This window comes from Lissotriton vulgaris, chromosome 6 (genome assembly GCF_964263255.1).
Source record: "Lissotriton vulgaris chromosome 6, aLisVul1.2, whole genome shotgun sequence".
Taxonomy (NCBI): Eukaryota; Metazoa; Chordata; class Amphibia; order Caudata; family Salamandridae; genus Lissotriton; species Lissotriton vulgaris.
The window spans coordinates 137505093-137528555 of NC_141694.1; the positions used below are offsets into that span (position 1 = coordinate 137505093).

Here is a 23463-nt window from a genome sequence, read left to right on the forward strand (position 1 = left end):
CTCTACCTGTCGAATAAACTGAAACTGTCTGGAGGCTCTAGACCATCTCGTAATGCGGAAAATCTACTGCTTGAACCCCCCACTTTCAAGAAGGAAAGATCGATGGCCCAATCCTTTTCAGGCAGCGCAGTGAGAATCTGGAACTCACTTCCGCCTCAGCTCCGGACCACCTCCTCCTCCCAGGCCTTCAAAAGGGACCTCAAAGTTCTCCTCCTCCAAAGGCACCTCCAAATCTAATTCACGCCCTCTCTATCACCTGAAGGAAGACCTCCCATTATTGAAAATTCTATTGTCCTTGACTATTGAAGTGCCTTCCCAGTGTGTTCTGGCAGTTTGAGTGTTTACCATTTATTGCAGTATTATCCTTGTACCTGTGTATGGTACCCTTTTGTAACTTGCACACGTCACTTTTCTCTTGTATCACACTGTATGCTACCTCTCACTTTTGTTTGCTTTAGATACTTGCACAAGTGCCACCATTGCCTACGTAACGTTTGTTCTTGTGCTGGAGTGTCTGCCATTTATTGCAGTATTATACCTCTACTTGTACTTTGTATGCTTTTGTAACCTGCACACATATCACTTTTTCCTCCTGTAATGTACCGATTGCTACCTCATGTATTTTGGTTGCTCACTATTGTCACTTTTGATTCATGTAACTCAACGTTTGCTTTTGTAATTTGTTCACTTGTAATTTTTCTCCTCATATATCATTGCTGTTCCTATTGTGACGCGCTCTGACACCTTCGGGTAAAGTCCGCGCTATATAAAATCGTATAAATAAATAAATAAAAATACTGTAGATATAACATTTTGCCAGGTCAATAGGTCAACTATAATGCTTTTCTTTGGGCCCCCTGGGCAAGAACCTTAACGTGATGTTGTGGATATCACGTTTCTATTACAGAAAACACTTGCAATCACACAGGTGAACACCCTTTTCACCGGTCTTGCTTAAAGAATAACTTCTGTGCATATCAAAATGGGAAGAAGCCACTGGCAGGCTACTCTTGGCTCTTACAGTGAACGAATTATGCTAGGTAATAAATTAAAAAGACACAAAAGTTCAATCCAAGTTGGGGCGGGTGTCCGCAAAGGAGTGTGAACAAGGTGAGGAGACTGGGAAAATAAAGTTGGGAGAAGGCTGTGGGGATACAGAATTATAGAAGGGTAACGGTGAACAAAGGGGATAATTTTCACGAAGGGGTTCTGAGTGACATCAAATAGAGGAGAGAGGAACTAGGTGGTCTATGATGTCTCTCGGAATCTGGAAGTGAACAACATCCCAGGTGCTCACTCTTTACCCATCTATACTTTTATGTTATGTATGGCCCAGCCAAAGCATCAGCCCCTGCTTTCAACTGCTGAGCGAGAGCGGAGAAGTAGTGGGGGAGCCATACATAGCACGGCCTCTCCTCCCTATCACAAGGGTAGAACCTGGCCTCCTGCCACCCACCCTCCACTCAGACTTCCTTCCCCTCCCCTCCAGCACTGCTCTGTCACTCTCAGAAGCCCACACAGAGCAGCCAAACATTTCTTTATGGCGTAGCAACAGGGTAACAGAATCTGTTGCTACATCATTGCAGTCAATTACTGAACTGTTACGCATGGATTCCAGAGGAAGCCTTTATCGTTTGCACCAGATTCTAAATCCGACACTCACTGCTATGACATTGTAGCAGTTGATAACAAACCCGGTTACCCAATGTTGCTTCATCATAAAAGCCTTTGAGGCCAGGTGACAGGGCTCTCCGAGAGGCGGTCAGCGCAGCTCTGTGTGCCAAAGGAGGATACAGAGTCCAGCTGTATAGTAAAGTAATCCTGTATTGTAACTTGGTTCCAGGATATGAGAGGAGGAGAAGAAAGATGATCCAAGCGTAGCCCCACCAGGAGCAAGCTCCTAGCAGCTCAGCCTGAGATGACCGACTGACACTCTAGACACAGAGAGGCACTCAGGCACTCTATGACGTCATGAACATGCCTACAGGGCAGTACAGTGAGGAATAATAGAGAAGTAGTTTACCACACTCTGCTGGTCTCTTGTGACACAAAGCACAGCTGGTGAGGGGGAAGGAAGGTAGCGAAGGTGCCGGGTGTTGGTTAAGGATGGTAGGTATGGTATTTTTTTTAACATTTTGGTCAGGTATAGGAGGCCAAGTTATGTATGTCTCTCCCATGACTCCTCTGCCTCGAGAAGCAGCTGAAGCAGAGGCAGACGAATTTGTGGGTCATGCATAACATACATTTAGAGATGGGTAAAAAGTGAATTAAGGGGGTGTTTTTCACCTCAGAGTTCTCAGGGACACATCATGGACAACAAGGTCTATTAGATGTCACTCAAAATCCTTTGCTTAAAAAAACTCCCCGTAATTTACTGTTACCCATCTATACAATTCTATATATACACACACGTTTATGGCTCTGCATTACAAATAGTTAAACTCGAATGCATTCATTCCACACTTCCAGATCCTCGGAGTCATTGGATAGTACAGGCTGTCATGAGCAGCAATACCCGCTAGATGGCAGTGTGTCACCGGGAAAACAAATTGCCTCACCCCGCAGGTCATTTTATTTATTTATTTATTTATTTATTTATTTATTTATTTATTTATGCAATTTTATATAGCGCGGACTTTACCCGAAGGTGTCAGAGCGCTTCACAATAGGAACAGAAAAGATACAAACTGAGAACATTACACGAGCAACAGATTGCAGAGGCATACGTTACGTTACATACGGTAAAGTGATAATTGTGAGCAACCAAGAATACATGAGGTAGTAAAAATTGTGAGAAACCAAAAATACATGAGGTAGACAAGGTAATTGTGACACTTGTGAGCAAACAAAATACATGAGGTAGTAAAAATGTGGGCTACCAAAAATACATGAGGTAGTAAAAAGTGCACAGGAGGAAAAAGTGACAAGTGTGCAGGCTACAAGAGAAAATAGAGTATAATTTGTGGTATAATACTGCAATATATGTTACACACTCAAGCACAAGAACAAACGATTACGTAGGCAAAAGTGGCACTTGTGCAAGTATCAAAGGTAAAAAACCTGTGAGAGGAAGCAAACCGTGTGTTACAGGGGCAAAGTGGTGAGTGCAAGTTGCAAGAGGGTACCAAACACAAGTACATGGATAATACTGCAATAAAAGGCAAACACTCTAACCGCAAGAACACACTGGGAAGGCACTTCCATGGACATGAGAAGTAGAAATTATCAGTAGTGGGAGATCTTCCTTCAGACAAAAGAGAGTTACTTTTGGAGGTGTCTCTGGAGGAGGAGAGCTTTGAGGTCCCTTTTAAAGGCCTGGGAGGAGGCGGTGGTCCGGAGCTGAGGCGGGAATGAGTTCCAGATTCTCACTGCGTTGCCTGAAAAGGATTGGGCCATCGTTCTTTCCTTCTTGAAAGTGGGAGGTTCAAGCAGTAGATTCTCCACATTGCGTGAAGGTCTAGAACCTCCAGAGAGTTTCAGTTTATTCGCCAGGTAGCGAGGAGAAGAGGAGTGCAGGGCTTTGTGGGTGATACAAGCGGTCTTGTAGATAGCTCTAGCCTCAAAGGGAAGCCAGCGGAGGGTAGATAACATCGGTGTGATGTGATCGCTTCTTTTGGCCCCATAAATGAAACGAGTTGCTGAGTGGAAAACAGACTTAAGTGGGGATAAGTGGGATTTGGGGAGGCCAGTAAGAAGAGAATTGCAGTAGTCGAGTCTGGAGAGGACCAGTGCTTGCACCAGGGTTATAAGGTCCCGCTCCGCGAAGAAGCGACGGATTCCCCAAAGAAGGCGCAGTTGGTATCGAGCTGATTTTGCAATGGAATTGATGTGGGGAATTAGATTAAGTTTTTTGTCTAGTATTACACCAAGGGATTTGGCGCTGTCGACAATGATGGGTTTATTGTTTAGTAGATTCATCTGATCCATCCATGATTGAACCGGGGGAGGAGAGAGTGAGGAGGAGAAGAGGAGGAATTCAGTTTTGGAGGGATTCAGAATCAGTTGATGAGTTGACATCCAGTTTTGAATGGAGTCGAGAGTGGAGCTTAGGATGGAAAGATCGTGAGTAGAGGCAATCTTGAGGTAGAGTTGAGTGTCGTCAGCATAAAGATGATAGTGAATCCCGGATTTACGTAGGAGATTTCCCAGTGGTTCGAAATAGAGATTGAACAGTGTGGGAGCAAGTATCGAGCCTTGGGGAACACCTTGACCTACCGCCACAGGAGGTGAAAGACTGTTCGCTATTTTGATCATTTGGGATCTGCCAGAAAGGAAGGATGCAAACCATTTAAGCACAGTGCCCTCCATGCCCATTCTCTGTTGAAGAATATTGAGGAGGGTATTGTGATTGACAGTGTCAAAGGCTGCGGAAAGGTCAAGGAGAATTAGCAGACAGGACCCCCCTGAATCGAGTATCCTCAACGCGTCATCAACCACTTGCAGTAGGGCTGTTTCAGTGCTGCAGTTTTGGATGAAGCCGGACTGACAGTGGTCTAGAAGGTCATTGTCCTTGATATGACAGGAGAGTTGTTTTGCTACACATCTTTCTGTGATCTTCGCCAGAAAGGGAAGGTTAGTGATGGGGCGGAAGTTGTTGAGGTCATTCGCATCAGCAGTGGGTTTTTTCAGAAGAGGGGTGACCTGCCCAGTTTTGAAGGAGGCAGGAAGGGAGCCTTGCCAGAGGGAGAGGTTGATCAGAGTGGTCCAATAGGAGAGGGAATGGGTATAGAAGTCAATGGCAATGGCACTGGGGATAGGGTCAAGAGAATGGTTGGATGGCTTCGTTTCTCGTATGCACTTGAGAAGGGCATCTTCAGATATAGGGTCAAAGCTCTGCCAAATGGCTAAGGATTTGCGCTCCTCTGGAGGGGTAGGATGAGCGACCTGATCCACAAGTGATTTCACTTTTTCGTCAAAGAAAATAGCAAAATCCGCTGCTCTCTTTGTAGAATCATCCACCTTGGAGGTTGGGGGAGAGCAGTTAGGCATTTTGATGAGATCAAATAGTTTTTGGGGTCTATTGTTGGCGGAGTCAAGGAGGGTTTTGAAGTGTGTCGCTTTCCCAAGGAAGATGTGCTTGTGGTACTTGGATCTTGCTGAGCGAAGCTTGGCCAAATTGTCGGAGGAGGGCACTTGCCTCCATTGTTTCTCCAGGGATCTTAGCTGCTTCCTTTCCTCATAAAGGGATTTGTTGAACCAAGGTGCTGAGGGAGTGGGCCTTAACCTTTTGCTTTTGAGTGGAGCGACTTTATTAATTTCAGCTGCAAGAACTGTGAGGCTTTGAGAGGTGAGTTCGTCAACATCTAGGTTCGGGTCGAGCCTTGGAAGAGATAGCAAAGCTGATTCACAGAGGGGACCGACATCAATATTTTTAGCATCCCGGAACCATGAGATGGCCCTCTTGGGTTGGCCAAGAGTTATAGAGTGTGAAAGTTGAAGAGAGAATGGGATGAGGAGGTGGTCAGACCAATCTACATGAATTGGGGTAGTGGTAGAAAGCATGCCTGCTTTAGAAATAACAAGGTCCAGGATTGCGCCCTTAGAATGGGTTGATTCAGTGCAGTGTTGGATAAGATCGTTAGTAGATAGGAAAGTGGCCAGTGAGTTCGCAGAGGAGTCTTGCGGTACTCCCCAGTGGAGATTGAAGTCACCCACGAAGGTCTGATTGTCACTTCGCGAGTATTGGTCGCTGATGAAGTCGGTGAGTTCATCCATAAACGAAGGGCCACTACGAGGCGGGCGGTAAATGACATGGAATCTGAGGGGTGAACGGTGTTGCAATTGAAGCTCAAGAGAAAGGCATTCAAAGGTTTTGGAGGAGCTGTTAGGAGAGGCCTTGAGTTGGAGGGTGTTTCTAAAGATGACTGCAACACCTCCCCCCGTGTTGTCAGTTCTGTCATTCCTAAGTAAAGAGTAGCCTGTGGGTAATAGGAGATCAAATATAGAGTGAGATGTATCTTTGAACCAGGTCTCTGTGGGGAAGAGCATGTCAATATTATGAAGGGTGATGGTATCGGAGATTTCAAGTTTGTGTTTTACTGCAGATCTGCAGTTGTGAAGCATGCAGCGCAGCTCTGTCAAGACTGTTTTGGTGACGGGGGCACTAGGGCTCTGAAGGGTGATCGGGATATTGTACTTATGAGGGGGTGCTCGGGGGGTTTAGGTGGATGCTTTGTTCTGACAGAGGTGATGATCGGAATGGCGTAGATAGTGGGGTTGCTAGGGTATGCCGGTTGAGGAGGGGTGGCGCTCAAGGGCTTGAGTGAGTTAACAGAGTTTCCCGACGATAGGTTAAGCTTGGCTGTACTGGGGTGAGGGGGCGAGGTGCATCTCGTGGGAAGTTGGGAAGGAGTAGCGGTGCAAGAAGGGGTGACAATCTTAGAGCATAAAAGTGAAATGGCAGCTGTAAGCTGGGAGATGGAGGTGATAAGAGAGCCTAGTGTGTTTTCCAGTGAGAATGGGGCAGAGCACGGAAGGTTGGGTTGGGGAAGGTTGGGTGGCTCTATTGAAACAAGGGGGGGTGGAGTGGGTGGTGGCAGGCAGGGAGAGGTGGCAGGAAAGGAGGTAATTTTGGGTGTGGGGTTCATAAGTGGGGAAGGGTGGTGGGTGAGAGCGGGAGTTAGTGAAACGGAGGTTAAGGGAGAGTTGTCTATGTTGGTGTTGCAAGAGGGAGAGGAATTAAGGACAAATTTAGGGGGAGAGGTGTGCGGAACTCGGCGGTTGGGTAGAATGAGAGGGGAGGCCTGTGTGGCGTCATGAGAATGTAGGAGGTTTGGGAGGAAAAGAGGTGAGGTGGTTGTGGAGGACCTGCCAGCTAGGAGAGGTGGCTGCGAGGGACCGGGCATCAGGCAGAGTGAAGGGTGTTGGGAGAAAGGGGAGTTGAAGAGAGGAAGTGGTTCTGCTGGGCCCGAGGGAGGGAAGTGGAGGGGGTTACCGGGCGGGGAAGGGGAGTAGTGCAGCATTCCTGGCGGAGTAGGAGGGAGGAGAGAGATGCGGTGGGATTGAGGAGAGGACGGGGTGAATAACGAGGGGAGGAGGGGGTAAGGGGGAGGGATGGAAGGGGTGAGGGGAGCATAAGGAAAGTACACTTGGGGAGAGGGACGGAGGAGAGGTGGGCTAAAAAGGGGGGTGATGGGAAGGAAGAGTCCGTCCCAGAGACGCCGTGCCAGGCAGGAGCGCAGCTCTCAGTGGTGCAGCCGCTGCCGGGGGCCCGCCGCCCGGAGCCCTCGGACGGGACTCGCGTGCTCTGCGCTAGCCCTAGTTTATTTAACGAGCTGCCCCACCCCTCAGCAGGCTTCATGCCGCCTCGCTGGGGCCAGGCTCTGTGTTCAGACGTCCTCCAGGACTTCGGAGAGTCCACTTTCAAGGACAGAGAGCCCTTGAATTACTGTTCCTATTGTGAAGCGCTCCGACACCTTCGGGTAAAGTCTGCGCTATATAAAAAAAGCATATATATATATTTTTTTTTTAAAGGCATGAGCAAACAGACTGAAGGCCACAGAGAGCAACAACCGGGCATTCAGAGTCAGGACACCGGGCTCATTAAGAGAAAGACCTTGGGGGGAAAGAAAAGGGGGCGTTTTCCTTGCTTGCATTAGGGCCTGGGACACTCTCGGAGCCTCGGCCACGAGAGGATAGTGACAGTGTGTGGAAATGACGGAGAGGGAACAGTAGTAACCGTGATACTGAATACCACTGTTTTATTTATTTTATTTATTTATTTATGCAATTTTATATAGCGCGGACTTTACCCGAAGGCGTCAGAGCGCTTCACAATAGGAACAGGAAAGATACAAACTGAGAACATTACACGAACAACAGATTGCAAAAGTAAACGTTACGTTACATACGGTAAAGTGATAATTGTGAGCAAACAAAAATACATGAGGTAGTAAAAAGTGCACAGGAGGAAAAAGTGACAAGTGTGCAGGCTACAAGAGAAAACAAAGTATAACTTGAGGAGTGCCATGGACACGGCGCGTGCCCACAGGGCTTCCAGTATGTACAGCATGTCTTTTCATATTCTTAATTAAGGTGAGTGTTTATTATTACCAGGTTCAGACTGTAAAACTACAGAGATGTGGGGAGAATGGCGTCATGTCTTGCTGTGCCCAACATTTAAAACCAAACTCACATGACACGCCTGGAAGGGTGTGCTGTGCTGCCCCCTACCGCCCTCCACGGATCAGGACCACTCTCAGACACCCCTTCTGAAGGTATACACCACAGCCCCCATCTGACATTTAAGATAACAAATACAATAACTGTCAGGTCCCCCTCCCTTCAGAGGGATGTCGAGCAAAAGCAGCGCTACCCTGAAAGGTAAAGGTTTCCTTTTTGTCGCGCGGCGGGGTAGCCGCTTGGGAAAATATAATTAGAAGGCCTAACCACTAAAGAAGACACACACACCGTTGTAGTAGGCCGGAAGTCCCGAGCGACCTCCAGGCCCTTTATTTATACTCTCTGGCCACGCCTGGCCAGAGAGTAATACAAAGTGTGGGACAGGTTCCGGGCTGGGCAGACTTGCAGCGGAGCACTAGACCGCTACATCCCATCCCAACTTGGTTTTTAAAACAACAAAGTCTTAATGAAATTTCAGATTACAAAATCAGCCAGTCGATTACTCGGTTGTGGATTTCGCCGGAGATTGTAATGATGCTGGCCACCTCTCTGATCTTGTCGAGGACTCTTCCAGCCTTGGACACCGCCAACATTACAGTGTCTTGGGGATTCCTGCATTGACGGTTCCACCACACGTTGAGGTGAAACCTCGCCAACAGCGCTCTCCGACGCAATCGATGGTCCTTGTTCTGTCCTTCACAAGTCTCCTTCCTGAAATGTCTGGGTCGGGGTGGGACTCTCTTGAACCATGACACGTTTCTCGTTATCTTCTCCCCGTCTCTCTCAACCGTGATGGCGGTTCCGCTGGTTGACTTCACTGTCCACACTCCGGGCTCATACGGGGTTCTGAATTTTCCCCCACTCCACCGAGTTCGAATTAGGACGTGGCACCCTGGTTCCAACACCCGGACTTTAGCTCTTCTGCACCGGCTGGCGCTGTCGTTGGTTTCCTTTCTCTTGGCTTGAGCACTTTCAGGGTTATATGGTTCTGGCATCAATCCATCAGCCACTGGCAACCAGTCCCGTCGAGGCCCGGTGAGCATAAGTGACCACGGGGAACGCTGAGTGGTGCAATGAGGAGTACTACGGTATTCCCTCATGAATTGGTGCATCACAACTTTAGGATCCTTGTCTTCCGCTACTGCTATCCGTAGTATCTTATTAAGGGTACGCATGAACCGTTCAGCTTCACCGCTTGCTTGAGGCCATTGCGGGGTGATCTGGTGATGCTTGACCCCCAAACATGTCATCCAGTCCTTGAACTCGTTGCCTTGAAATAGAGGACCATTGTCAGTCTTGAGGACATGTGGCAGGCCTACAGAGCAAACTATCTTTCTAAAACAGGTCGCAGATTAATAAAAGCGGTGGATGGCAGGACCTCTACTATTGGATACTTGGCGTAACTGTCAATAAGAACAGTGGTGACTCTCCTGTCAGGGAAGCTTCCAAAATCAAGACTCACCCATGACCATGGTGACGGGGCCGGGTCTTCGGTTATTACTGGTGCTGAAACTTCTGTGTTACTCGTGAGCTGACATGCTGAGCAGTTCCTCACAACCGTGTCAACGCTATCCTCTAGGTCAGGAAACCACACTTTTTCCCTCATTCTTGATTTCATTCTTCCTCTACCTTGATGACCTTCGTGGGCAAGGACTGTTGCCCGTTCTTGCAGCGCTTGTGGTATTACGATCTGTCTGCCTCCGAGTACAATGCCATTCTCTGCCAAACTCAGTTTGTTCCGAATCTTCCAGAATTTCCCCAACCAAACTCGTTCATGTTCTCTCCAACCTTGGGTGTTCTTGAGGAATTCATCCCACGGACTTACTCGCAGAGCATCGGCTACTCTCTGAAGAATAGTATCTGCACTCATATGTTCCTTTATTTCATCCACTGACAGGGCTTTTGGACATGACCAGTGGGTGATCATGTTGACAAAATCTTCCATCTGTGTTTCCTGTGCACTGTCATCCCCTGACTCGGGGGGCAGATGGCGAGACAGAAAGTCCGCAGGGTTCTTTGCGCCTGGCCGGTATATTAGATCCATCTGATAATGTTGTAACTGAATGGCCCACCTTTCGATCCTGGGAGGTGGATGAGGCGTTGTTCCCTTTAACAAAGGTACGAGTGGTTGATGATCTGTGACTACCCGGAACGGGTGCCCACTTACATAGAGATGGAAATGATTACATGCCCATTTAATCACCAAAGCCTCTCTCTTCATTTGTGAGTATCGGGTTTCTGTAGCTGTTAGTGACTTCTTGCGAAGGCTAGCGGGACCCACGTTCTGGGCTCAGTTTCCTGGGTGAGCAGGGCTCCCAGGCCCACTGGGCTTGCATCTACCAGCAGTTCTTTGTTGCGCGTGGTGTCGAAGTAGGCCATGGTTGTGCTGTCCAGCAGAGCACACTTTATTAGTTTGAACGCCTTGTCTTCCTCAGGGGTCCATCTCCAGGGGACATCTTTCTTGGTGAGGTTACGAAGGGGCTCTGCAATGGTTACTAAGTTGGGGATGAATCTCCTGCAGTATGTTACCATCCCTAGGAAACTCCTAACTTCAGCGACACTCAACGGAGCAGGCGCAAGTTGAATCACTTTGAATTTTCTGGGGTCCACTCTTACTCCCTCCGAGCTGCATACATATCCAAAGAACTCGATCGTTTTACGAAAGAATTGGCACTTTTCTTTGTGAAGAGTTGCGCCGAGGTCTGCTAGTCGTTGTAGCATTGCACAAAGCCGTCAATGGTGTTCTTCCAGAGTCTTGGAATGTATTAGAATATCGTCACTGACATTCAGGACTCCTTGGAGGCCTGACAGTGCCTCCCTCACGGTGTTTTGAAAGATCTCTGCCGCCGACATTCCAAAATTTAATCTTTTGTACCGGCGGAGCCCAAGATGTGTTGAAAACGTGGTTATATATCTACTCTCCTCCGCAACTGGTGGTACCCAGCATTGAGGTCCAATTTAGAGAACCATTGTGAGCCATTTAGGTCTGCCAAAATATCATCCACTGTTGGTGTCAAGTGTCGTTTGTGTCTTATGGCTCGATTAGGCATCCTCATGTCAATGCAGATCCTAATTTTTCCCGGCTGCTTTGGTTTTTCTGCGATCACCATGGGCGATACCCACGGGGTGGGTCCCTTCACCTTCTCAATTACTCCTTTCTGCTCCAATTACTTGAGCTCCTGCTCTACAATGGCCTGAGGTGAAACGGAATTCAACGGTGCCGGAGTGCCACGGGTTGGACTGCTGGATCTATGTGTAACATGCTTGATGTTACCAAGTCCGTTGAAGAGTTTTGGGGACATGTCTAGGATATCATCGGTCTGTAGGATCTTCACTGCGCTTGCGAACGCAATCAAGTTTAGGTCTTCTGCCAGGTGACTTCCAACCAGTATGTCAGCCTCGCGGTCAACGACATGGAATGTTGTGGTGACTTCTTGGTTCTCGGACCTCACTATGACTGTCATCTTTCCTTTCAGTGGAAGCGGTTTTTGACTCCCATATGTGAAGATCCGTATTTTGGACGGGGTCAGTACAGGCTTCGGGTTCAGTCGCTTGTAGTGTTGCAGCCCCATCACATTGACGGTGGCTCTGGTGTCGATCAGCCCTGTCACAGGGAATCCATCGATTTCAATGTTACATTTTGGTTGAGGGCGTCGTCTCTTCTTGAGGTCGCCCGCGAATGACACAAAATAGGACTCTTCTTCATATTCTGTGGAGGAATTTTCGAGGCGTTGCGCATGTCGAGATGGTGCTTTGACTGACCGTGACGTTGTTGGCTCTTCTAACGCCAGGTGCATTACCGCCGCAGTCATGGTGCGTCTTCCGGCGTGGTTTCTTCCTCGCGAACCCCTTCTACATACACTCGAGAAGTGATTGGGGATGCCACATTTGGTACAGGTTTTACCTTTCGACGGACAGCTCTCTAGGGGATGTTCTGCTTTCCCACAGTAACGACACTGCGATCGTCGCGGCGTCCGAGTGGGCCAATGTCCTCGTCCTCCATGTTCTGTGGGTCTTATCGCGTCCACGAGTTCTGTCTTGACTGTTACTGCTTGGTCAGGTTGGTGTCTGAATGCAGCTTCCATTGCGGAGGCTTGGACATCTGATAGCTCATGCGATCTAGCAAGGACTAAGATTTCCTCCAGAGTTATGCAAGGTTGTCGCAGTATTAGTGTCCTCAACAGTTAAGGAGAGAAGTGAGAAGACTTTTTCAAATCAGCAGCGCGCACTTGGCCGCGACCCGAAAGAACCTGGAGTAACAAGCCGCCCACCGCAGGCTGATTGTAACGGACCACCCATAACATTGAAAAAAAGAATAAAACAAGGTATGTTATGGTCCAATCTACGACACTGCCGGGCGAGGCTAAATGATTCTGCCTGCACTCTCTGCATAGCACGGGTGTTACTCTCTCCGCCCTTCGCTCTCTCCACCTCCGTAAAAGAGCGTCACGTCACGATGGGTGTTGAGATACTGTGCAGATGATTGTACACTAACAGATAATACACTGTACCTTTTGGGGCAAGTTTGCACACCTCGGGATACCTGGCAACTCAACCGCATGCTGGCATAAGTACTCCGGTATCGCCTCCACACCCACTAAACAAGAATCACCCAACCCCTGCATGTGCACTGATCAAGCATGTAGGTAATAGCTAGTGCATTTGTTCCAGGTAACAGACTAAAGAACAAGTCGATCATTCCCATTTCCCCCTCTCCCCAGCTCAAGACACAGTCAAGTAGTACCACAGGACCCCTCGACTCAGACAAAACGTGGCTACAAAGAAGGAATACGGTATGTGCTCTATTCCCACATAGTGGAGATGAGTTTTGTCATAATCACTCCCCCCTCAAACAATCAATATTGATGGCAACATTTGTCTTTTTAAATTGTCATAGTTACACAAGTCCTGTTTTGAATTTTCATCTCCCCTGATGAAGACCTTCACATAAAGAAGTGCCACTTAGAAGGTCGAAACGCGTTGGCTCATTTTGAGAGAGGTTCCTGGGTGAACCGAGTAGAGAATAGACATCTAACTGGATCCTACCAGCCCTCAACTCAGGGTCCTTCTGACTCTTGTGTTCTAAATAATTTCCCTGACCTTTCCCTTGGCAAAAAAAGAGTACCAATAGCTTGAGGACAATACAAAGTAGTAATCTGCACTTGTGTTTCCTTGGAAAGTAATAGGACTATTTATGGATAAAAAAAATCCACATCCACATATACCATTGAAGTATGTTTTTATGCTTTTTCTTGTTAAAATACACCTGTTTGAATGTATAAATTATCACATGTTTAAGTTGTTTTTCATTGGTTATAACCACTGAACACACTGCCTTGCTTTGATTCTACACATTAAGAATTGTTTAATATGTCAAATATTGGGTTGTGTTGTTTTTCAATCTGAAGAAGTGAAAAAGAAGAAAATATAAATATAGATATCCCAACGTTAATTAAAAAATCGTATGGATATTTAGTTGTTTGTTGAATTTATGGTGTCAGAGGCACGCTGTAGTTGCATAAACGTCTTATTGCTGCATCCTTGGATAAGCTGAGCTGTCACCTCCTTTGTCTGATCATCCTCGGTGCAGGTGCTCACTAGCTCCCTGAGGCGCGCATGAAAGGCGTCCATTGTTTCTCCCTCTCTCTGTCTCGCTTGCCTGAACTTGAACCGTTCATAATAGGGATTGAGTTGGGGGTCGAAATGGGCATCCAAAGCCCGCACTGCGGCATTGTAATCACTGGCTGCACCGGTGTTCGGGAGATGCGTGAATAACTTGTATATTTCATCGCCTGCGAAGTGCAGCAGTAGCGACCTTTTCACAGCTTCGTCCGTCTCCCTCGTGGCCACGAAGTAGTTGTTAAGTCGACTGACCCATACCTTCCATCTTGGTGACGCAGTTGCCGGGTCAATCAGCTCATTGAATGGGGGAAGTGCCGTGATTTGAGTGTGTACTGAATGTGGAGGCGTTGGTAACACTACTGGTTGCTGCACTCCTGGTGCTGCTTGTTGCGGATTCGCCTGAGCTCCTGGGTTTGACATGATGTCCCTCCGCTTGTCTGCCTTGCGGAGACGCCTTCCTACAGTCCAGAGTTCTTTCTCCCTTTGATTTCTGTCTAGCTCACACTACGCAGCCTCTACTATCTGACTCTTGTGACAAGATTTTGCCTTGTTGCTGCCACTGCTTGTTGGTTGTTTTTACTTTCTCTTCTTGGGCCCCTGTGTTGTGTTGTGAGCAAATTACTGGCAAAATACTTTCTTGTTGGTGCCAATGCTTGTTTTTTTTACTTTGGGGTTCACGTTGCAGCGCCACACCCCTCTCAAACGCGTGCCTCACGCTGCCTTCTTTTAAGTGCCTGGGCTCCCCTGGAGCTTATTTGCGTGATGTAGTGCTTCAGCGCTTCCTTTGTTTGGGTCTGCGGCCGACGATGCGCCTCTTGCCTCCAATGCGCATGCGCGCAGATGCCGGTCATGCTGAGAAGTTTCGGCCATGCTGCTGGCCTTTTCCGCTGCTGGGACACGAACGCCACTCGCGCCGCAGCTAGGGTAAGTCCGCAGGCTTCAGGCACTCTTCCGCGCCGCTCACCTTGATCCCGCAGCACACATTCTCGGCGGGGATGCTCACAGCAGGGATCCGGGCAAATTTTCCTCCGACGCTCGTCACCACAGGCACACACTGGTTTCCCGGTCTTCTGGTGGTGAACAGGGCTTGTTCATCCCACCCTCGTCACCAGTGTCGCGCGGCGGGGTGGCCGCTTGGGAACATAGAATTAGACGGCCTAACCGCTAAAGAAGGAGACACACACACATGAACTTTGTAGTTGGCCGGAAGTCCCGAGCGACCTCCAGGCCCTTTATTTATACTCTCTGGCCACGCCTGGCCAGAGAGTGATACAAAGTGTGGGACAGGTTCTGGGGTGGGCAGACTTGCAGCGGAGCACTAGACCGCTACACTTTAAACCACCGTGTGAGTTTAAAAACCTGTCTTTCCTAAAAGCGCTTCGCTTTTTTTAGTCCACTACATAAAATCACACCATCCTGGCTGGAAGTGGGTTTGGACAAAGCCACAACTACTCTATGACATCATTTTAAAGTTAAAGAGCCCAACATATTGTTCAACCCAAAGGTACATTTCACATGGTGCTTGAGACTCGAACAAGGAGTTCTGTTCACCCCATACCGGTCAACTCACCCGAACTGGTCTGACCCCCGATTAATTAGAAAGACATTCCCCATCCAATAAATCAAGATGCCTCCATAAATTTCAACTGGGTCATCCTCTTTGAAAACTGAGTCATCCTAATTAAAATTTGCAGTACCCTCCAAAAATGGTTTATTCCATGTTTATTTCAATGTGTTCACCCTTCTAAATATCAGACACCACAATCATTCCAGTGAGAAAAGGTGGATAGATAGGTATGTTGGCCAGTTCATTATAAACATTTTAAATCCCATTAATTCACAGCTCTGACGTCACCGGATGGTGAACCAGTTTTTAAATTGCTATAATGTCACAAAGTGGCAAAGACTTTCCAGGAAAGTTGAGCTCCTCTTCCTAACAGCACAGAAGTCCTCGCCATGCTTAAAACAAAAGGGCACAGCTAAGTTTTCTCCACATAAGACTTTAAGACATAAAAAGAAAAAACACCTTTCTCTGAGAAAGAAAGAAATGCCAAGGCACTTCAAATGGAATAAAAAAAAATTACAAGTGATTTTAAACTATAAGCAAAATTAAAATAAGTATAAAATGATGATCTCAAAATAAAGAGAGATTAACTTCCTATGCCTTAAATGTACAACCACAGTAAGGACTCTATAAAGTATTTGTCCCTTTCGACCGCGCACTTCAGAAATCTGACAAATAATGAAGCATATCTGTTCTTTGTCATTGAGAGAAACAAGTGCACCAGGCCTCTTTGCTATACAATATTGATACTTTCATAACCGACTAAAAACCCACATAAAGGGTACACAGCAGGTGTACGATTTCGGTTGCAGGAGCCTCTTTTCTCATCAGTAGTGTATGCAGCGTCTTGTCGCCAATTGGTATTTGAGCGCTTTATACATTTATTTTGATTTTATTTCCGCACTCATCAGCATCCTTCACGAAGAGATCACCCCTAGCAGTAGTACGCATGTAACCATAGAGGTGGGTGAGCCAACCAATTAAAAGGGAGAGCCAAGCCAGGGACGAGCCAGGAGTCTGGCTGGAGACTAAGGGCCTAATTACGATTTGGTGGTCCATAGGATCGACAAACCTGTGGTGGGGTGGCAGCTACCGCCACACCAGCGGTCTGACCACGTATTACAACTTAGGCGGTTGGACCGCCACAACCACCGGGTATCCGCGATCCCTCGGCGGTGGTGCGTGAGCTGGAGCAGCACTGCCAAGCATATTACAACTTTCCTGACCTTCACACTTTTCATGGGGGTGAGCCCGCCATGAACAGTGTGGCAGGCTGGAAAGCAAGGGGGCCGTACAGGCCGCCCAGGTGCCCCTGTGCACTGGGTGCATGCAGGGGGGCACATGGTGTGCCGCCCTATATGCATGCATCCCAGTTCCTGCGCACCATGGACTGCAAAGTCCATGCCGTGCTTTGGCGCTCCTTCGGCTGTGCAGTTCAAAGGCTCACATATGAGCCTTTAAAGTGCATCGCCAAGCAACCAAGCAACCCGCTCGCCAGACCACTGAATGACTCGTAATCTGACAGGCAGACCTACAACTCCACATTAATCAGCGCGAGCTCGCATTTTTTGTATTTTATTTGTTGCTTTTCAAACACGCTTGCACTTACTTGCACAACACTGTTGTGCTGCTTGGCCCACGCCGCATTTTCTGTTTGTGTCGAGGTAGCAGGTGAGCGGGGGTGGAGCTTAGTGCCACACCTTCCACCTGGCCTCCATTAAAGCAGCATGGCAGAGTGGACGAGCAGCGGACGAGCGCAGCAGGCGCACCGCTGGCGTGTCGAAGGCGCGCCTAAGGCCAGCCCGTCTGCGCCTGTCCACGTCCAACCGGGGCCAGGGGCCACAACCTTCTGCCTCTTTATCCTCAGGTAAAATTGCCTATTCCTCTTCTCAACTATTAAAGTTAAGGAATTCATGCGAAGATAAGGGTCATCAATCCATGTGCCTATCGAATGGCGACTCCCTGTGTACCCAGTGTTCTTTCAGGCTGTGTCTGTTCTGAAGATGCTGCCAAACCCACAGTCACTGTGTACCTATAAAACGTTTTCATTGAACTGTAGATCGCTACCAATTCACTCCTCTGAACGTAACATATTTTTAGCGGACAAACTGAAACTTGGCTCCATAAGGAGTCTGAACCTGATCTGGTGCAAACCCTCCCCCCGGATATAATATCCAGAGGAAAGGTGGAGGTATTGCTATCATTTTAAAAATCTCATTCAGTTGTCGTGATGAGCCTAATCTTATTCCTGATTGTGAAAATCTACCCTTCTCTGTTCTACTCTCTGACTCATACTTTCTCTGGGGGTTTTAATCTATCGGTGCCCGGGTATCTGCGGACAATTTCTTAAATTTCTTCCTGAAATAACGGCTACCTTGGCAAACTTTTCCCCTAATTTCACTCTTTTGGGCGACTTCAATCTGTATTTTGATGATCCAAAAAATAGATGCCTTGAATCTTTCCCACGACCTATTAGCCATTCAGCGTTCACAAAAGGTGAAAGGCCCAACACATAAAAAAGACCATCATTTAGACCCCGTTTTTTCCAATAACAATGAACTGTTGGTGGGTGACCCTCTTCCTCTGCCTAGGTCTGAACATTTTTTAAATCCCAATCTCCCTGACGTCACTACCTCAACCCACCCCTACTGATCCCATTAACAGGAGAGACCGTCCATGGTCCAAACTTTCTTTCGAATCTTGGAGCACAGCCTAAGTGAGACCCCAGCCCTGTCTTAGCCATGAAAAATATTACTCACTGGATAGAGTCCTCACTCGACACAGACATATTTAGCCACAAAAAGGGGAGAGAATGTCACTATGGTATTCGCCTAAACTTCGATCACTAAAACAAATTTGCAAAAAACTGGAGAGGAAATGGAGGAAAGATTACAATGAATTGAGTAAAAAAAATAGAGAGTCTATAAAACTTTACCAAACTGAAATGAAAAAAGCGAAGCACATTATTATGAAGGAAAAATTAATTCAGCAGCTAACACTCCCCGGGAAATCTTCCGCATAGCGAATAATCTCCTAGAGCTTCCATCCTCAGACACAACAAGTTGTCTCATCAGCTTGCTGCAGTGAACTTTCAGAATTCTTCTGTGGAAAAATTCAAAATATTTCCAATGCTTTTCCTGGTTCCCCATGCCGCAGTGAGAAGTCCCTTCCTCCCATTAAGCATTCACTAGAGAAATTTCCTGACATGAATTTGGATACCTTATCGGAACTTTTCTCCCAATAAAATCTGGCTCTCCTCTCGACCCAGCATCCCCACATTTCCTACGCAAAGCTAAAGAAGTAGTGTTCTCAGTCATATTAGAGGTGACAAACTTGTCTATTTCTTCCGGTCTAGTTCCAGCCCCTTGGAAGCATGCCAGGGTGAAGGCTTTACATAAAAAGCCAAGCCTAAATACTAATGTCCTGGGTAATTCCGTCCCATCTTCCTGCTTCCTGGGATCCAGAAGATCTTCGAGGAGTACGTTAATACCATCCTTTCTTAATTTTTAGAAACTCACAACCTCCTGCACTACTCGCAGACTGGTTTTCGCCCTCACATGGAAAAGATACTGCTCTTCTGGGCGTAGTTGAAGAATCTAAGATAATTCTGGATGAGGGAGGAGCAGTAGCTATCATCCTCCTCGATCTAAGCTTTGCATTCGATACAGTCAATTTTGATATTCTTTCTAATAGACTTAGTATTTTTGGAGTTTAAGATGGTGCTATCACCTGGCTCAGGTCCTATTTAGATGGTAGAACATTCCAGGTATTTGCAGGAGACTCCGTATCCAAGAGCCTATCGCTCAGCTGTGGAGGGCCCCAGTTCTCGTCTTTGAGCCCCACACTATTTAATGTGTACATAAGACCACTCTTAGATATTATTTCACCATACAGGATCAAAATCGTCACGTACGCTGATAATACACATTTGTTGGTCGCTCTTAACCACCATCAGAATACTCCATCTGACCTGGAAGCCTGGTTAGAGAAAGTTGCATCATGGATGGATCACTCCTGTCTTAGACTTAACGGAGGAAAAACAGAGTTAATTCTCTCGGGCACCTCACTGAATATGAATCTTAATCATGCTTGGCCAATTTGTCTTGGCCTTGTCCTGACTCCCAATACTAAAATCAAAAGCCTAGGTGTTTGGTTGGACAAGTCCTTCAAATTTGACCACCAAGCAGTGATGCTGGCAGGAGCCTGCTATGGCATTCTCAGACTGCTGCGGAAAGTCTTACCCCTCCTTCCCATGAGGGCAAGAAGAATTATGGTCCAGACCTTGGTCCTCTCTCGTCTGAACTATGGGAACTCTCTTTATTTGGGAGCCCCTAATTCTACGATAAGGAAACTCCAAGTTGTGCTGCTCGGTTGCTGCTTGGCACGCCAAAACTCAGTCGGCTAAGCCAGCCTTGAAGATTTTACATTGGCTTCCAATCTCGGAAAGAATAAAGTTTAAATCTCTGTGTATAGCTCACAAGACCTTATGGGGGAAGGGCCCGTTAATCAATGGTTCTCTCATCACTTTCTATCACCCCACGAAATGTTTCCGTTTGGCTAATTTAAATTAAGACGTAATCCCTAAAATTAAAAGGGTGAGATGTGGAGGCCAGTCCTTTACGTACATTGTAGCTAGACTCTGGAGCACTCTTCCTTTACATCTTCGTTCAGAGTCTGGACATCTCCCTTTTCGAAAGCTCCTCAAAACATGGCTGTTCCAAAATGCCTCACTATAAACCATCTAGTTCTTCCCTGTCTTGCTGCTAGCGCTGGGATGCCTCAGGGTAACTAGGCGCTCAATTAAAGCTGTTTTAAATTAAATTAAATCCGGTGGGCGGGCGACAGTCAACTTTGGTGGTGTGTGAGCAGGGTATTGATGTGGCGTCCCCTCCCAGGCCACTAAAGTCATAATCAGGCCCTAAAAGTCTGTTCATGAACCGAACCCTGAAAAAAGTAAGCATCCAAACCATGCAACAGACATCATGCAAAATCATTCTTGTTTCACTTTAATTCATCAGAATATGTGTGTTCAGTGCAAACCCTGAACTTATGCATTTTTAGTTGCTTTCATATCTGATAACAAAAAATGAGGGTCTGTAAAATAAAATATTTGCCAAGGACCACACAATGTGGTCAGGTGGGGAAGCCCGGATGGGCCCCAGGTTTTCTGGTTTCACATTACGCAATGCACCTACTAGAGGGCTACCTCTTTCTCTCCTTTTAATACCAAACATATATGCTTTGTTTTTAATTCTTGCCACATAATAAAAGAGCACAGGTGGCACCCAGAAGCCATATTAAAGCTCGGCTTGTTTTGGGCTTGAGTGTCCAAGAGGACCTAGAGCTGAGCCAGATTCAGGCTCTGGTACAAGCCTTAAGTGGCTCAGCCACCTCTAGTCAGCTATCAATCATGCCCGGCTACCATCTGGGTGGGGTTTACTTCACTACTGAACCTAAGTCTTAAAAGGTAACATTTCTCATCAGAATCAATAGCTATCTCATGTGCCGGCCTGTCATTTTTCCAAGTTACCCCAGAAAACTTAGAAACGTTCATGAACTTCTGTACTTCCTCTCGTAGAGGCCTATTCAAAAAGATTAAACAGAGAGCAAAGCCCTTGAAGGGGCGCAGGGCTTAGGATCCGGGACCACTGTGGGTCGGACCGCTTCTGGCTTTCTCAATGCATCGGCCAATCACAGTGTAAGGCGCACCCTCCTCAGCGCGTTTGCTTCCTGTTGCCTCGCATCACGAGATACGACGAGGGGCGACAGGAAGTAAAGGGTTGCGCGTCACATCCGCTGTCTACCGTCGCAATGGCCAGGGGTATATATTTGACCTGCCACTGGCCTCGGCCTTTTCAGCGAGGTGGACGAGGTGGCTTGGAGACACCCTGAACGGCTTTTTCACCCATGGCACCCTGGGATGCGGACAAGGGAACAGTGAGTCGGGACTGCCCCTCACGTATGCAGGCGGTGCCACCTGCGTGGTCAATGGGTATGAAGGATTGCCAAAACACCCGGTGTATCCATGTTCATGGTGGAGACATCTTTTATGTAAACTGTATTCTAGCCCTTAGATCTTAGGTCTGTTATGATTCATTCACATTTATCAATTTATTTGATAGATGTACTTGATTGCTTGCTGTATTTTGTTATCTCGTGAGTGTTTTGGCAATTGACAATGTTAATTTAATGTTGTGTGCTTCATCCACTTGTAATAAATGACTTTTCCCACAAATTACTATCTGCAATGTCAGTTTCTCGTTTGGGTTTTGGGGAGGTGCGGCCCAGACTGGGTGTATCTGGGTACTAAAAGATACAACTGACTGCACTAAAAAAAGATTCCCATTGGGGCCTACTGTGCTGTACCTACATGCATGTTCATGTACTAAGATTTTACCACAATGACAGATACTCTTGTTGGCTCATCTGCTTGTTAGTGACCATCCCGTTTCACAGTCCCTTTACCAGAGTGAAGTGGTGTGCCGTATTTTAAATTGGGCTCTTGGCTCCCAGAACCACCACCTATTAAGTCTCTAGAGACGACAAAGCTTTCAACCATCTCACTGAAAATTGCCTTGCTTCTTATTCATTGATCCCAGGTCAGATTTAGGAATATTGAAAAAGCAAGGATAGCCAAAATGTGCCAGAAAGGGTCTACAGACCCTCACGCGGCCATTTCCATATCTATACCTCGGAATAGAATATATATCCATAAGGTGCACGGTTTAGACAAAGCTACACACAGCTTTCGCAAACCCAAATATGTATCACTTCAACAACAGATTCAGTCCTAAGGCAGTCATGGAACTCAACATCAAAAAAACTTAAAAGATTAAAGAAACAAATGCCGAGCCTGGTGCTGCAGGTGCGGAGGCACCAGGCCATAAGTTGTCAGAACTCCTCTAAACACCAGATATTGCTATATTTAACTACTAAACAGACAGTCACAAATGCAGTTATCTAGGAGGCACTAGGGCATGATTTGAATGGTGGAGAAGGTGCAATGGCACCAAACCCAAACCCAAAAGTTTGCAGAACTCCTCTAAACATATAATTGTGCTATAACATAGATTAATTCTATTATTTCTCTTTCATTTAATTTTTCAAAATATTGCTACCACTTACCCACACTACACCACTGGTAACAGCACAATATATTGCCTTTTTATACATAAACAAGTCATAACACTTTATTATTAATCATATAGGCGAAACCTAATGCATTTATCAATACATGTGTGTTTTGTCACAGCTTGATTTTGCTACCGATGGCTAACAATCCTGATTGTCTAAAACAAAAATGAGACAAACACTCTGGAAGGAAAGGCTAAGATCTTCATAAAGCAACATCAGTTTTAAGCACAATTGCAATTATTTCCTATCACTGATTTTTATCCACAGAAACAACTGCTCCTTTGGTTTGCAACGAAAGGCATGTTTTTGGAATATGAAATTTGAACGCAGTACGACCAATGCGCATGCCCACCGACTCTGCAAAAACATAGCTGGTTTAGATTCAATTCCCTCTTACCGAGCAGGTTCCCCGAAAGGTTCACAGGCAGGATAACTCCCACAGACAAAATGGCGACGATGATCATCAGACAGATGAGGTGCTTCTGGAAGGAGAGGTAGAAGACGGCATCCTCGCCACAGCGCTCTTGGATTTGTCGCTCACTGCGATGCAGATGGTAAAAGAGAAGAGGCTCATCAGAGAGCAAGGAAAATAGAAGTGCAACATCAGTGAAAAGTGCAGAAGGGTAATGGTAGACTACTAAAAGGCTACAATGGACTTGATACACATCTATGTCAAGTTAAAGGAAGCTTCCCATTAGTAAGTGTAGAGGGTCTCCGTCCTAAAAACGACCATGGGGCCCTCCTTTCGGGAATGGACATGTGGGTGGGCACCCTCAGCATTGCTTTGGAATTGGGTGGGCATGTGGGAGTGTTCACGGTTTTATAGTGTCCCAACTTACTGGGCGGGGAACTCAAATCAAATGGATAGTCATTGTGCTGAGCCGCAAAAAGTGTAAAGTGGATGAACAAGAGCGGGAAAGCAGGCCCCCCCCACTCGAAGCCCACCAATTTTAACTGCTATTTAATGACTAAATTAAAACCCACATTTGTCTGGACTTCTAGAGCGGTCTTGGAAGGAACAA

General features: G+C 46.8%; 2 protein-coding genes across 3 annotated transcripts in view; both read right to left on the reverse strand.

Annotated features, from left to right (window-relative positions):
- The window catches only part of LOC147706908 (mechanosensitive cation channel TMEM63A-like), a 926114-nt gene that overhangs the window by 724219 nt on the left and 178432 nt on the right, over nucleotides 1-23463 (reverse strand). The window lies entirely within an intron of this gene.
- LOC147706910 (mechanosensitive cation channel TMEM63A-like) overlaps nucleotides 1-23463 on the reverse strand; it is a 403911-nt gene that overhangs the window by 202063 nt on the left and 178385 nt on the right. For both annotated transcript variants that reach the window (XR_015296601.1, XM_086926170.1), the window contains exon 6: nucleotides 22839-22981. Coding sequence is in view for 1 of the 2 variants with exons in the window: in XM_086926170.1 (XP_086782296.1) it covers nucleotides 22839-22981 (143 nt within the window). In the remaining variant the exon portion in view is untranslated. The remainder of the gene's footprint in view (nucleotides 1-22838; nucleotides 22982-23463) is intronic.